This window comes from Xyrauchen texanus, chromosome 7 (genome assembly GCF_025860055.1).
Source record: "Xyrauchen texanus isolate HMW12.3.18 chromosome 7, RBS_HiC_50CHRs, whole genome shotgun sequence".
Classification (NCBI taxonomy): Eukaryota; Metazoa; Chordata; class Actinopteri; order Cypriniformes; family Catostomidae; genus Xyrauchen; species Xyrauchen texanus.
Window position 1 is genome coordinate 4,397,316 of NC_068282.1, and position 16,422 is coordinate 4,413,737.

The window sequence follows — 16,422 nt, forward strand, 5'->3', positions numbered from 1 at the left end:
GTTTATGAAGGACAATTATATTTTTCTAAATGTTTAGATTTTAGGTTAAAATGTACATATTTTAATTTGGGAAAATGTATATTTTTAAGTGTTATGACTGGTCACCATTTTTAATAGTCCTTTAATCGTTTTTTTCTGTTCACAGGTTAGGTTTTTACAAATACAATATTCCATTTAGTCTCTCCATTAAAATGAGGTCATAAAACTGCGTCTATAGCACTTATAGCCAACAAGAAACAAACAAAAATATTGTTTAGTCAGAGGCTCGGTCTTTAGCTCAAGCCCGATTCTGTTCGCCCTCTTCTCACCTGTCGTTTCATGTGTCCCTTTATAATAAAGAAAAAAATGCCAAAATATAACTAAAAGAGAAAAATGTTTTCTAAAATGTTTTTTTATATGTAGCATGTCACACTAGCTGTCACTGCATCCCATCCACTGATCTATATATATAAATCAGTGATCCCATCATGTCTTCTACCTGCAAGGGCTTTTGCAATACTGACCTCTAGTGGCGACTCCAAGCGTTGCATTACACAAACTCCACTTGTCTCAGGCTCATGAGTTTTATTGTGAACATGAATTAAACTACACTGGCATGAAGAGTAGAACACATCAGTCTAAACATACAGTATATACACTTCATAATGACACAATCCATAACATTTTCAAACTGAATCGGTTATGGGTTGCACGTTAAAAGACATTCCTAAATCATATAACAGACAAATAGGCAAAGGATTCAACTGGATTTGAACACACTTTTAAACAGCTTTACATGTGTTCAGAGTTCAAAGCAAACCACAGTTCATGGTTATAAAATCATAACTACTTTCTTTGTTAAAATATCTTAAAGGAATGCTAAATAAAGTCATAATTTGGAACCAAAGAATTAGATAATAATTAAACAATCTACAAAATCATAAAATAAGATCCTACTGAAATATATATATCAGTTTGCTTTTTCAGATTATACAGTCAGATTTGTAAGGGATTCTTATTTAATCCCTCTTTAGGATTGTTTCATATGATGATATAAATATCCATTAGCCTTCTTTTAGGATTTTGGGACTAAGGATATTACAAAATACAAGTCTGAGAGAAGTTTTGTCAATAATTTGAACAGTCTCTCTCACCTAAATGTTCAGAATTTGTTCAAAGGCTTTTACATTCTGTTCGATTGATTTTTAAAATGGTTAAAAAAATAAACATGAGGAAGTGCATTTCATTTAAAGGTCTACTGAGGCATAGCTTAAAATCATTTGCACTTTGGGTGTAAAAAAAACAAAAAGTCTTAATGCATCACACTGCCGTCTCTGTATTAAAGTCAACATGAAATCGAAATGGACTCTATTTACTTTTTTAATACACGTTCCTGGTCTTTTTTTGCATGATGTCACGACTACTTAGCACGACAGAATCAGTTCCCAATGGATAAATCAATTCCTGCCTTACCTTTTTTTCTCTTTGGACATCATGTTTCACCCAGAGTTATGTCATCTTACATTAAAAAAATGAGTTGCGAATGCCGTTTCGTGTTGACTTTAAGAAATCTACGAGAAGAGGCCACTAGGTTTAACGCTGAACCTTGCATTTCAAAATAAAAGCCTAAAATTCACATTGCATAGCTGTTTTTCGCTTTGTTCGGCTTCTTGGATGTCATTACAATAATTTAGTTTCAGTAGACCATACGTGAACATGTGTCATCATCACAATAACTCATACTGAACATGGCTACATATACGTACAGAACTGTTTCCTTGATGGGTTAAAGGGAAATGATACAGTATGTGTTTTGAAAACTGTCTATATTTTGTTGTGGATTTAAAGAAATACAGCTTGAAGCAAGTCAATCAGGCAAGGAAATATTTGCTCTGGAATCTCAGATTGGAGCAGTGTGAGGAGAAGTCTTTAAGGCCTTCTTGATGGAAAGGCTGTCCACCACGCAAGGCAACTAAATGGGCTCGACGTAGTTAGCCGGGTACAAGCCTAGCTTGCCGTTTTCCAAACGCCCTTTACACCAACCCTGTTCATCCTCGTCTTCCAGCTTGATGAGTACATTTCCTGTAAAAAGATATAGATCATATATTTCAATGAGTACTTTTATTTACCAAATACCACAAAAAACATGCTATTGAGATGATACAACACTGATCTTGGATCAGCCTCTAATGACAAAGTTCCTCCCACCAAACTCGGAAAACGTAATGTAAAGGTTGTGCAAAAGTTAGTAAAAAAATGATTTTTATTGGAATGTCCTAATGTCATTATTTTTAGAGTATTATATTTTCTTCAACATTATGTATATAATAGTATTTTTATTTATTCAATATGAATTCTATAATGTTATATAATAAATATTATACAAAATTTAATTTCTAGTTCGGATAACGTTCCACGTGTTTTACTACGATACTAGTGGAAGCTGATGGCGAAGTTCTCGAAATGCTCGAGTCAAAATGATTTTCTCTGGTATTCGACACCATGTCACAGACGACGTCCATAAAGATGAAGGGAATATTCAGATTAAATGCAAGTTGTTAACACAAATTAAATTAAGAAAATGTTTTGCGGGGGCCTGGGTAGCTCAACGAGTTTTGACACTGACTATCACCCCTGCAGTCGTGAGTTCGAATCCAGGGTGTGCTGAGTGAGCCAGGTCTCCTAAGCAACCAAATTGGCCCAGTTGCTAGGGAGGGTGGAGTCATATGGGGTAACCTCCTCGCGGTCGCGATTAGTGGTTCTCACTCTCAATGGGGCGCGTGGTAAATTGTGCGTGGATCGCGGAGAGTAGCATGAGCCTCCACGTGCTGTGAGTCTCCACGGTGTCATGCACAACGAGTCACGTGCTAAGATGTACAGATTGACGGTCTCAGAAGCGGAAGCAACTGAGACGTGTCCTCTGCCACTCGGACTGAGGTGAGTATTTGTGGCATAATGTTGATTATCACAAAAAAAAAATAATCCTTTGCTTTATAAAAAGCAAAAACCGAGGTTACAGTGAGGCACTTAAAATGAAAGTGAATGGAGACAGTTTTTGGAGGGTTTAATGCAGAAATGTGAAGCTTATAATTTTATGAAAGCACTTGCATTAATTCTTGTAAAAACTCATGTATTATTTGAGCTGTAAAGTTGTTAAAATCATAATTTTTACAGTCTTTTTAGGGTTTAAGTGTTTGTTGACATTACATCGTCATGGCACATTGGCTATAACGTTTCACAGAAAAGGTTAGTAAGCAAATGTATCACACTAAAATCGTGTTAACACACATATTGTTTACATCTTGTGGCTATACTTTTGAAACAGTGAGTGTCTCACTGTAATCCAGATTTTTGCTTTTAAAGAAAAGGAAAGGCAAGTCAAAATAACTTTTCGTGGTAATCAGCATTAAACAATTCCTTCTACTTAAATGAAAAAAGTAACGTTATATTGTAACGTTCCCCCCAACTAAATTGCAATGTTTGGAAATAATTTTCAGAAAATAAAGCCTAAAGTATACTTCAGTCAGACATGAATGCTAAGCGTCTGCGTACAGGAAGTGTGAGGCAATTTTCGTCATCAACTATGTGCTCGAGCACTGAGCGCATGCGCCTGGAATTATTTGCACTACTTAGTGGGTACACAAGGTGGCGACACTCACATTTGAGCTGTTGCTCTCACGAAGAAGCACTAGAAGAAGTTGTAATCACCACTAAACAACAGAAAACGAATGTGGAAACAACAGTGGATGTGCATGTGAAGAGCGAGTGTGTGAGGAGGTCAAAAGATATCTGCATTTGTATAACTCCAGTCTAAAGGAATATAAAGACATCTTTATGGGTCTAAACTCCTGAAGATAAATAGTCCAGTCTCTCATAGCAATCCTAGCACACATGCGGCAACCCCCTGTGTATGCAACACATTCAAATCAAGTATACTTCGAAAGGCTAGCAGCCGAGTCAAATCCGATGTATACTTTTGGCTAAATGCTCAACATTTTCTCTCTTGTCATGTCTTCTTTTATTTATATTTGTTCATCTTAAAGTTATCTGGATAGTTAAACCTAGCCAGTAACTCTATTTATAATGCTAGTACTGGAATGGGGTCTAAAAACTAAAAGTGTTGTGTTTTTGACTTACCTGCTTTAAAGGTGAGCTCATCTTGTTCTTGGCCGTCATAGTCGTACAGCGCTCTCACTCGCGTCCCTTTACTCTCCTCATCGAACGGATTTGCACTGCCATTTGTTTCACTGACTGGTTGGGCGGCAGGTGGCTGCTCGTCGTCGGACCATTCTGCCGAATACTGCTGATTCCTCTCATAACTGCTCACGCTGAAGAAAACACCCAGATACAAAAAGATCACCCAAAAATGAAAATTCCATCACCATTTACTCACCCTCATGTTGTTCCAAACAGGGTTGAGAAGTAACGGAATACAGGTAACGGTGTTACGCATTTAAAATACAAAATATGAGTAACTGTATTCCACTTTAGTTACATTTTAAATCGGTGGAAAATCAGAATACAGTTACTTTTTTAAGTATTTTGATTACTAAAGAGATTACTTTGCATTTTATTGTCATTTGTTTCATTTTATATTTAGTCTATTCAGTTGGAGAACATTTATGCTTTTAAATGATCGGAGTAGCGATTGAACGGCTGGGGAACATTCTGATGTAATACTTATACGAGCAGATAGAGGGTGCTCTCATACTTTTATCAATGAAAAGGTAGATCTATAGCAACAACAACAAAAAAAAAAAAGAGTTAAAAAATACTAATTTACAAGGCTATAAGGTTTGTCAATTTTTATGCGGTTTGGGTATTTTATGCAAGAATAAAAGTTGCTTATATGAGAAATACTAACCAATGTAACCTTTAGCATCATATAGAAAACTACAAATAATAGATTTATATGAACTGAAGCTACAAACGATCAGAAGATGTTGTTGTATACACTCTGTGGAATTTCGGAGTATGTTTGTAACATCAGAAATAGTTCCTTGTTTAAACTTCCATGTGAACATTTAGCACTACGTCAAGGTAAAATTGTATTTTTAGCCATTAGATGCACTTGTTACCAGTGATGATTGTATTTTATAATTAATTCTATCAAGAAAATCCATGCAGTGTGTAAACCTCACTCTCCTGGCCTCAAGAGGCGCACTAGCATCTGACACTAGAGGCTGCAGCCTATTTGTTAGTGAGCCGGCCACTCATGCCGGAGACGCCGGTTCGATTCCTGCTCGGAGCTGGTTGAGTAGGACCAGTTACAGTGGTGCCGTGACCCAGATGGGAGTGAGGTTTAGGGGGGTGAGTGTAACGGTAGCCAGCTCGAATATGATAGCTGTGCAGTATGTGTAAATCTCATCTCCCTGGCCTCAAGAGGCGCACTAGCGACTGACGCTAGATGCTGCATCCTCTTTGTTAGCACGCCCGCCTCTCATGCCGGAGACGCCGGTTCAATTCCTGCTCAGAGCGAGTTGAGAAGGACCGGTTACATTAGGCAGAATGATGGTCTTATGGCCCTGATATACTCTACACGAAATCGAAGAACGAACAGGTGTGACATCATTTAGAACAAAATCTGGCCAAAAAGAAGGTGTTTTGCATTTGTTTTGGTGGTTTGTCACATCTCGCCTAGGCAAACTTTTAGAGAAAATTCTTACCTGCTGCTAAACAACTTATTGCAGCCATTGTGACCTGGAGCTCCACCTACCTTGAAGCCGACAGCTAATTTTGTTTACATTATGTTCAGTCAGTCAAAATCAGTCAACATGAGTTAGTGCAAATGTACCTACCGATCGTTCGCTTAGAGACATTTTCCAAGATCATGTCATGCGATTGATTGATTTTTTGCTTAATTAGTCTACAAAAGGAATTAGATCTACTCAAATACTCTCAAGTGCCCATTCACTCTTGTTTTATATGCTGCTTCACTCATGGTTCATCTGCAGTGAAAGCCATTCACACATCTACCCAAAGATATTTCTCCATTAGGCCTATCATTTTTTGTCTGTAATTATCATTATCCCATTATCACTCTTTTATACACCACTCTTTGCAGTAGTATCAGTGTCATCATAAATTACAATATCAGAGTGTAATCGGCACATTATCTGTCATGAATTCAGAATGTAAACAATACCAAATTAAACATTTTCTACTACATATATATTACTTTAAATCATCATTGAGAGGTTAAAACAAGTTATTTTACTGACCTCATGTGAATTCTACTCATAGAATGAGGCAGTAAGTATTTGATAACACATTTTAAAGTCATATTAGTTCAGATTTTACATGTAGCGGCCTCATATTTAAGTGTACTTCTAAACGTCTCCCACTGTTGTGTGACCGGTGTCTGAATGTTCGCAAATAGCATACCGTTGCTTGGCTGTTTCGAAGTTCTTTTACCCCTGATCGAAGAACAAAGAAGAACTTCTTTGGAAGTATATCGGGGCCTTTAGTCACAATTCACTTTCTTTGGATTGTTTTTATATATATATATATATATACATATATATAAATTGAAAGTGAATGGTGACTGATACTGTCATTCTGCCTAACATGTCCATGTTTGTGTTCTACAGAAGAAAGTAAGTACTGTGGGTATGGAACAACATCAGGGTGAGTAAATGATGATGTAATTTTCATTTTTTTCTTTTGTTTTTGGGTGAATTATTCCTTTAACCTGAGTTAATGACAAAAAAATCAATTATTTCTTAACAATCTATACATATTTGTCTCACCATAACTTCTTTTAATCAACTGATGAACTATGAAATGAAAATGTTCGAATGAGAATTCGGATAACACTGCAATGTAGTGTACTACATAGGGAACAGGGGGCAATTTTGGACACATCATTGGAATTATTTAAGTTAATCAAACAACAAAATACGGTCTGCAGTAAAACCATTAAACAAAAACACATCGAAGATAGGGTTAAAGGTGCTGTAAGCTATTTTTATTTTTTTTTCATGGAAAGGTATGCTAGAAAATGCCCTACACCATGAAAGTTATTAATTAAATCAGTGTCATGAGATATCTCACCAGTCTTTGTGACAGTTCTAGACTGTAAACAGCAAACAAAACTGTTTCAGTGGGCCTCTGATGTTTCTGCCTGTCAATAGTTTTTCGTGTTCTCATAGTATTGTAGTCAAATTATTGATGCTTAATGACATTTTTATGCCGTGTTGCTCATAACAGTTGTCAGCTGAGGGCGCTATTATGCTTCTGTTTTTTTTGACAACCGTTTCTGCTCAATATCAGTCTCAGTAAAGCTCATTTGGTATATCTGGAGTGCGGGGTTTTGGAAAGGGAGGCGTGGCTAATCCAATGGCTCACCTTGTTGGAATTCTAGAATGGCTAAAAACATCTTACAGCACCTTTAATGCTACGCTAAATGATATGCTTTAAAATAAAACTGAAACATTATCAAAACATTTCAATAAGGGCTTAAAAGCTATAAATAAGTTGTAAATAAGGGGGTAAAGTTCTGTACCTGCCCCGCTCTCCAGTGGGGGGTGTGCTGTGATTTTCACCATGTGTGAGTTGAGTTAAAGTCACTTCCTCATGATTCTTCTTTATCTTCTCTTTCTTATTGATGGAGTGACTCAGATCTGGATTGAACTCCTGATTCATAGTCAAAAAAGAATTCAGAGAGAACAAGAATTATGTCTACATTGAAGCTATTCAAAGAAGAAAATATATTTAATATATAATAATCTGATGATAATATTTAAAAAGTGATATTCTATTTTACAACTTTGTTGCCATGAAGTCATAACATCGGTAACAAATATCTAAAATGTAATCCACCTGAACAGTAGTACTCAAATAATACAGAATAATTAATTTAAGTGCTTTTATTCAATTATAAGCTTCACATTCCTGTGTTTAAACCCTCCAAAAATTGGCCCCATTAACTTCCATTGTAAGTGCCTCGCCTCCCTTTAATGAATGCAACTAAAAAAACACTATTTTATATAACCGAGTTGAAATATAGTGGTAAGAAGCCGCAACTAACTAAGATAGTGACTTCTGGCAAAGAAGCTCAAGTGAATTAGTGAATAATTTATGTGAACTGCATATACATAAAATGAACTAGAGTTCCCCACTAATGATGCGCTACCTCAAACTGTGGCCAGTTCATGTTCATGCCAGGACCATGGATATTGCTAAACCACTTGAGGTCTTCTTGAGCACAGGCCAAGCTGATGTTATGCTCCAGTTCTCTGTAGACCGTGGCATAGCTGTGGGTAGAGATTGGATTGTAGAGATTATAAAGAGACTAAAGTCCAAACTAAATGGTTTAATCAAACACAAACAACTTATATGAGTAAATTAGCATATAGACGACCTCAAAGCTAAAGGACATCGACTAAAAGCCACAAAACTCCAAATTTGATTTGTGTTTATGAATGCAGTATGATCATTCAGGATCCCCAAATAATAACAGCTGAGACAGCTGTGTTTTGCTGCTGACCTTTGGCTTTCTGCGAGGTTGAGATGTCGTTTGAGATCCAGAAGCACCTCCCTGAGGAAGTTCAACCTAGTGTCCTCAAATTGCTGGCACTGCTCAAACACTGTCTCCATGTTCTCCATGTATTGCGGCGTGCAGTTTCTGAGGTCCTCCAGGCTCTTCTCGTATTTCTCTTTGGCCTGTAACACCAAACACACACCATCTAAAATCGAATGACTTTTTCTGAAGAGTTTAGCCAATCATAACAAAGTATGTTTACATACAGGTTTTAAAGGTACAGTTGCAGAAAAAAAATAAATACATAAATAAATAGCCTACATAATACTAATGGTCAGAAAAAACTTAATTACTAATACAGGAAACAAAAACTATGGTAATAAAATTCATAATTTTGTGGTTATTTTTATTTTATTTGGATACATTATGCTGTATTAATTGAAATACTTCACAAAGCAAAAAAATCATAATGACCTTAAAAAAAAACAAAAAAAAATATTGAGAATAATGAGAATTTTCACCAAAAAAAAGTTTAAAAAAGTAAAACATCAAATGCATTATGCTTATGAGAATTTTGGCGGGAAATGTGTATAACATGGAAATAACATCACTATGCAAAAATCCTAATGATTTTAAAATTAGACTTATTTTTCTTTAGATTTTTGGGTGAAAAAAGAATTTATATGATCCCTTCAAAATTTAGACAAAGCTCATAAGAACATTGATGTGTCAGACTCATAAATCACCCCAAAATCAAAAGATCAAATATTACATAATTAAGAATCAACATCAAGGAGGGTCTGGGTAGCTCAAGCGAGCATTGACGCTGACTATCACCCCTGGAGTTTGCGAGTTCGAATCCAGTGATTCCAGCCAGGCCTCCTTAGCAACCAAATTGGCCCGATTGCAAAAGAGGGTAGAATGAATGTGGTAACCTCCTCGTGGTTGCTATAATGATGCCACGGAGAATAGCGCCTCCACACGCACAATGTCTCCGTGGTAACGCGCTCAACAAGCCACGTGATAAGATGCACGGATCGATGGTCTCAAATGCGGAGGCAACTGAGATTCGTCCTCCGCCACCCGGATTGAGGTGAGTCACTACGCCACCCAGGGCTGGACTGGGACGAGAAATTGACCTGGGATTTTACATGGCAACTGGCCCAAATGTTGAGCGGGGGTGGCCACCCCCCGCCACCACGAGGACTTGGAGCGCATTGAGAATTGGGCATTCCAAAGTGGGGAGAAAAGGGGAGAAAACTTCAAGAATAATGAAATAAAATGTCATAACACATTACGGCAATGAGAAATTCAGGGGGAAATGTACTTAATTGACATTAAAATAATGTCAAAATGAAAAAAAATAAATTGTAATGATCTTAATATAGGCTTTATTTATTTTATGCAAGAATATAAGTTCCTTTGAGAATGTATACATTCTTTCCAAATTGAATAACATCATCATATAGGATGGTTTTGTGTCATAAGGGATAGTTTTACAGCTACATTACAGATAATTACAGCCATTACTCAAATGTCCATCTTCTCCATTGTTCCACTGCGACTTGTTGAAACCCAACGTTCCCATTCAGATCTGGCAGTAGCTGATTCCACTGGGGCTCTAAGTGCTTATAATGGATTCTGGGTAAGGTTAAAGGCTAATGAATTGGCTGTACAGTGTGTTAGAGAGCCATTTATTGAACATATCTGTGTTCCTTTCTATTAAGTGGCCCAGAGGCAGAGCAGTATTATGACAGATAGCTGTGGGGATTTGGACCTGCAGGTTTAATGAATAGTAGAAGAAATTGCTTGAGGATATTTAAGTTAGGCCATGTCTTACAGTTGTTTTATGGTGCAAAAACAGCAAAAACTGGTAACCTTGCTAAAACAAAAATAAAACAGCTAAACACTGTTTGATCAGGTTTTAGGGGTGGCTGTGGCTCAGTTGGTAGAGCGGCTTGGCCACTAATCGCAGAGTTGGTAGTTCGAATCCTGGCCCACATGACTCCACATGCCGAAGTGTCCTTGAGCAAGACACTGAACCCAAAGTTGCTCCCAATGGCAGGCTAGCGCCTTGCATTGTCATTGGTGTGTGAATGGGTGAATGAGACGCCGTGTAAAGCACTTTGAATACTGCTAAGGTAAAAAAGGCGCTATATAAGTGCAGACCATTTAGATGCCCCCCCACACACCCCACCCCCAGCAGGGATGCAACACACAAATGCATACATTTAATTGGATTAAAAAAATTCTTGACTGACCTTCTGAACGTCGGTTTTGCACTTGTCCACCTTCTCCTGGAGCTTCTTCTGTTGGTCTGATGTCACTGATGCCTCTGTTTTGCTATTGGCTTCTCTTGTAGACGCTATTTTCTCTTCCTTGCAGGCCATGTGGTATGTTTTCTTTGCTGTTTCTAACTATATTTTAAAGAGAAGATATTGCAATCAGGTTTTGTTGAACAAGGTAAGCTACATGTGCATCAATAAGCTTTACGTCATTTCTTTAGGCATGTAAAAACAAAGCAAACTGTGGTCGGTTGCGTTACAAGTCAGTCAAATAATCTCTTCCTGTCTAAGTGTGAGGTTCTTAGCCAGAATAAGCTGCGATGTGGACCAAACTTTATTCAGAATGTCAAAAGTGTGGCAATGCAAGAATTACGTAGAGTAAAATGTTCTTATAGTCACTGTAATCTTCATTTCATTGGACTGTGCATCATTTTAAACACATTTTCGAAAGTACTACTCGTTTGTTTAGCCGTAAAACACTGTGCATCTTTAAGAGAATCTACAATGTTTTTGAAGAGGCTTTTGTAATCATGTGTCACTAACGTGTTCTAAAAAGCTAAACGCAGTGCAACGGATGGTAAATAATACAGGTGTCTCAAGACGCAAGTTCTTTTAACTTGTCAACTATTGAAAAACAACACAGATGGAGGAAAAATGCGTTTGATGGGAACTAAGTCCCTCACCTCTTTGAGTTTTTTGGCCCAGGGTTTCTGGGCTTTTCTGAATCCCTCATCCGCCTCTTTAGTCTCTTTGAAGCCGCCCATCATCTGTTTGTGGTAGGAATCTTTCTGCCAGTTCTTGACTTTCTCTAAGTCTTCGTTCAGCAGGTTGTTTTTCACCTCCTGGTGCAGATCGCTCACCTTTTCTGCCTCCGTCATCACAGCTAACCAGGCTTTCTCCAGAGTTCCGTACTGCGGCCCTGCCAGAGAGACAACATGCCAATAAACATCAACGACATTGATTGAGTGAAAAAGTGAGAGAAAGACAAGCTTATTCGGAATGAAAGGTTAAGAGAACCAAGAAGACATTTGCCTTCCAGACAGTCACGTCTCATCTAGTTTTAGGATTTTATAAACTGAAGGGAACAAATGCACTCAAAAATATTTCAGGCTAGTTTTAAAGGAATATTCCGGGTGCAATCGACAGTATTTTTGGTATAATGTTGATAACCATAAAAGCTTATTTCGACCCGTCTCAACTTACAATGGAAGTGTATGGCAGAAATAAAGCTTATAATGTCATGAAAGCACCCTAAAAGTCGTTTAGGGTGTTAGGGTTTACAGTGTCTTGTTGTCATTGCAACAAAGTTGTAAAATAGAATATAACTTCACAAAGAAAAGGTTAGTAAGCCATTTTATCACACTAAAATCATGTTAACATGCCTATATTATTACTTCCTGTGGCTATACTTTTGAAACAGTGAGTATTTTAATGTTTACAGATTTACACATCCGTTGTAAGTACCTCACTGTAACCCCGATTTATGCTATTATTTTCTCCCCAATTTGGAATGCCCAATTCCCAACACGCTCTAAGTCCTCGTGGTGGTGTAGTGACTCACCACAATCCAGGTGGTGGAGACCTTGCGTCTGAGACCATCAACCCACGCATCTTATCACGTGGCTTGTTGAGTGCGTTACAGTGGAGACATAGCACGTGTGGAGGCTTCACGCCATCCATCGCGGCATCCACGCACAACTCACTACGCGCCCAGCCGAGAGTGAACCACATTATAGCGACCACAAGGAGGTTACCCCATGTGACTCTACCCTCCCTAGCAACCGGGCCAATTTGGTTGCTTAGGAGACCTGGCTGGAGTAACTCATGATATGTTATTTCATGATACTTAATGCATTTAATATGCTTAATGCAAATATTAACAAACTGAATGTGTTTTTACAAAGTGAATGTCAACACTGAATGTATATTTTGTATGTATCCGCTTTTTAAACATTTTCAGATTGGACAGTTATTTCCTTTTAAAGCCGCTTGTAAACTGCAAAGATTAACCTCTTGTTTTAACGCAGCAGTTGATTGACAGGTGAGGGGCGGTGCTTCGCCCGGCCGGGACGCATTCAGGACAGATTGATGTTTACCCCTCAAATGCGATGTGAACGCATGCATTTTTGACCACGTGTGGTTTCTGTGATCTGATCACAAAATGTTTTAGACCCCGTTTAGACCTGTATTTAGGACTGACCACTTGTGATCAGATCACCCGAAACGCATCTTAGTGCGTTTCATCACAAATCATACATTACCTCTCTCAACCAGCTGTTTCCACCTCTTAGACCAGTCAGTAAGTTGCTGTGCGTAGGCCTTTTCTATCTTAGCACGCTCCTGTATGCAGTTCATCATGTCATTGCAGAGCCGATGACCATCCTCAATCCGCTTTACTGTGCGCTTGTAGTTTCCAACCTGAGAAACACGGATACTTTTTGAAATAGCTAGGGTTATGGAAAACATACAAAGGAGTTGTGTCTTCTAACACTATTCTGATCAATACAATGCCTGGTTGACATTTAGAATGACAAGTGACACGCTAGGGAAGAAGACTTACAAATTTGGCAAACAGCATGTTACCTCATATCTAATTATGTTGGCTTGACAGAGCCGACATACTGTTATTCTACATACTTTGGTAATGGGTTTTTCCAAAATCCCTAAACAAAGACCAAAATAAGCAATCATAACCACTCCTAGAGTTTTTCATGCATTTTAAGCATCAAGCAAACTCGGCACAGACCTTCAGACTGTTCTGTGCTCTGACTTTGGCCACGTCCAGCTTTATTGGCACAAGTAAATATTGAGAATAATTTGTGCTAAGCACTAAATTAAATTAGTATTTTTAATGAATACATTTTTTATATAATTTTAGCTAATAATATACAAAATAAAAATATTTTCAGCTTCCCAACGTCATCGTTTCCAAAGTATGCAGCTATGGAGAGCATTTTCGAAATTTTTGGTGGAGGAAAACGCTGTTCCAGTGTGAATGCGAGGCATAAACGTAGTGAAATGAATGCGTTTTCAAACAAAAACATTTTAGTGTGGCCGTGGTCCTAGATATCTTTTGTAACTGATCTCACATACGGTTTTTGCATCAAAACTTGCTAGCTGGCTTTCTTAAACTTTCTGGCCAGCCAACACCAAAGTTACATTTCCAAAACCCCAATTATTATGATTTTGTGCCTGACCTCCCAGAAGCTGTCTGTGGTCTCGTCGGACATGGCGTTGTCATAGTAGGCACCCGACATGTTGTGAGATTTGGCAGAGCAGGACTGAAGCTGGAGAATTTATCGAATGGTATTCACCATGCACTGCAGAACAGAAAAAGACCAAAGTGATGAGAACATATTAATGGACATATCTGGTTAAATTTAAAATAAACGTTCAGACAAAAAGTCAGCGGAATGGTGTCAATACGGACATATTTTATTCATAGTATTCATTTAGCCTTTATTTAACCAAAAAGCCCTGTTGACATTGCAATTCTCCCCTTATTTTATTTCATTTGTGGCTTTTGCCAAGTGCAACAGAGCATGTGCGCCACCCACCAGGCGACATCTCCCACATCAGTTTCTCTTCTAAGTGGGACATGGTTAGCAATTGATACAAAAACAAAACACTTTACTCACAATAGCCACCTAAAATGACCCCTTGAAGGAAAAAGAAACATGCACTGACCTGAACAAGGGCACTGAACAAGGGTAACAAAACATCAGAGAGGACCATACATTTTAACTAGCCTTAGATATTAGCTGTGTGATAAAACAGTTGTTTGATATATTATAAAGACCATGTAGTGGACCAGGTTTTACAGCTTTTAAACTCAAAAGGTTAAAAGCACATGACCACATGACCAAGAATATCTTCATAAACAAACATACTGTATATCGAGATCCAACATTTCCATTTTGATGTAGTAAACATTAGTCAGAAAGTGACTTAGCATGACGTACATGATCTCTTCACAGCAAAAACGTATTTTTCTATTGAGTATTTTTGGTCTAATTGTTTTGGTTAATATATCTAAACAGTCTTTAAACAAGGAAAAATTACTTATTACTTTAACACAATGGCACAACAAATTAAGTCTTGTTTTTTAAGAAATGTAACAAACTGGAATCCAGGAATAGTTTACTCTGTCAGAGCGTTTTTTACTAATTTAGAGGTGGAGTATGGCTAATTTCCAACTTGTAATTCTCAGAAAAGAAACTGTTCAGTATACAAATGTAATTTGGCTGAGTGTAGCCCTTTAGCTTAATTATTTGCAAACAGAAAACAAGGTAGGGCCTAAAACAGAGCCCTGGGGGACTCCTTTAGCAATTACATTCAAACTAAGTCTGAAAAGGCCCATTTTAAGATAGATCTGCAAGGTTTTTTTAAACCAATACAGTCCATTCACTAATTCAATTGAGCTTTAAGCAGTGGTTCATGATAAAGTATGTAATTTAACCTTAATCAAAACAGAGCTTTCATCTGACAAAGCTGTTGTTACTTTTTTCTATCCAACATGTGAATTGTTTTAACTGTCACAGCTTAAGATATAGCGTTTGCCTTTATCTAAAACCAGACTATACCAAATAGAATTAAAGTAATTTGGCTCACCAAATGTACAATTACTTATGTTAATGTGACACATTAATAATAAGATAACAATTACTTACATTAATAGAATCTCCTCTCTTTGATAAGACTTAATCGCCATCCCTTATTATCATATACAGGTTAAAGTCTTTAACTAAATATTATTTAATGTTACTAAAAATTTGATTTTAATTCGTGGTGAAACAGGATTTCTCTCAAACCTTATGTTAGTTCTATTGTTATCTCTAAAAATCAACACTGAATGTATATTTTCACATCACTGAAAATCACTAAAATGGCCAAACTTTGAACATAATGGTGTTATCTGCCCAGACTCTGCAAATAATTCAGTACATCCATCCTTAAATGTGATTAAATCACTCTGTTACTTCAAATGTCTTTCTACACCACCCATGTGATTAATCTTTACAAAAACGGCTCATTGATTTATTTCCAGACCAAATAATACTCCAAAACCTGAAGCCTCTGGCACCAATTGCATCTTGATAATGTTATTCTCTGTCAGTGATTGACAACAAACAAAACCAAAGTCATCTTATCTTTGTATAACCTTGGATAAAAATGTTTGAATGTCCTTCTCGGGACAGCTACATATTTTATTAACTGACATTGACAAATTACTCTTTTGCGCTCCTCTAAATGTTTCAAGAAATGAAAGTAAAATTACTGGAGAGCACTGATGATGTCATGCTATTATGCAGACCAGACAAGCCAAGGCGTTTTGATTTAAGGGTGGGATTCAACTTGTTTAATAGTGCGTTGGGAGGGGGCTGAAGAATTGGGTTAGTTGAAACCAATAAATGGGAACACATTTCAGAGAGAGACTTTAACAATTGTCACAAATTAACTAAAATGGACAACAAAAATATGAAATGTTAAATAAATGAATGAATCAATTTGGGCATCACGTTCAGTTAATCCATTCAAAGGGTTGGAGGTGGCGCTGGGAGGTGTATTAATCATTGCACATGACTGTCTTTGGCATGTCAGACAAAAGAACTGTAAAAGTTGCAGGACATCCCATCATATTGATTAGCTGAGCTCATAGCAACAGTTTCTCTCTGG

At 37.4% G+C, this 16,422-nt stretch overlaps 1 protein-coding gene across 5 annotated transcripts in view; it reads right to left on the reverse strand.

Annotated features, from left to right (window-relative positions):
- Positions 1–554: 554 nt before the first annotated feature.
- LOC127646606 (protein kinase C and casein kinase substrate in neurons protein 1-like) overlaps positions 555–16,422 on the reverse strand; it is a 37,200-nt gene continuing 21,332 nt past the window's right edge. For 4 of the 5 annotated variants that reach the window (XM_052130361.1, XM_052130360.1, XM_052130363.1 and 1 more), the window contains exons 2-10: positions 13,944–14,066; positions 13,008–13,164; positions 11,430–11,665; positions 10,723–10,878; positions 8,468–8,643; positions 8,114–8,234; positions 7,484–7,614; positions 4,117–4,307; positions 555–2,061 (exon numbers count right to left, since the gene is read on the reverse strand). In XM_052130361.1, coding sequence (XP_051986321.1) covers positions 1,952–2,061; positions 4,117–4,307; positions 7,484–7,614; positions 8,114–8,234; positions 8,468–8,643; positions 10,723–10,878; positions 11,430–11,665; positions 13,008–13,164; positions 13,944–14,003 — 1,338 coding nt within the window. In that variant the 5' untranslated portion in view covers positions 14,004–14,066 and the 3' untranslated portion in view covers positions 555–1,951. Of the gene's footprint in view, positions 2,062–4,116; positions 4,308–7,483; positions 7,615–8,113; positions 8,235–8,467; positions 8,644–10,722; positions 10,879–11,429; positions 11,666–13,007; positions 13,165–13,943; positions 14,067–14,433; positions 14,500–16,422 lie in introns of those variants that run through there. The other variant, XM_052130364.1, reaches the window with a different exon arrangement.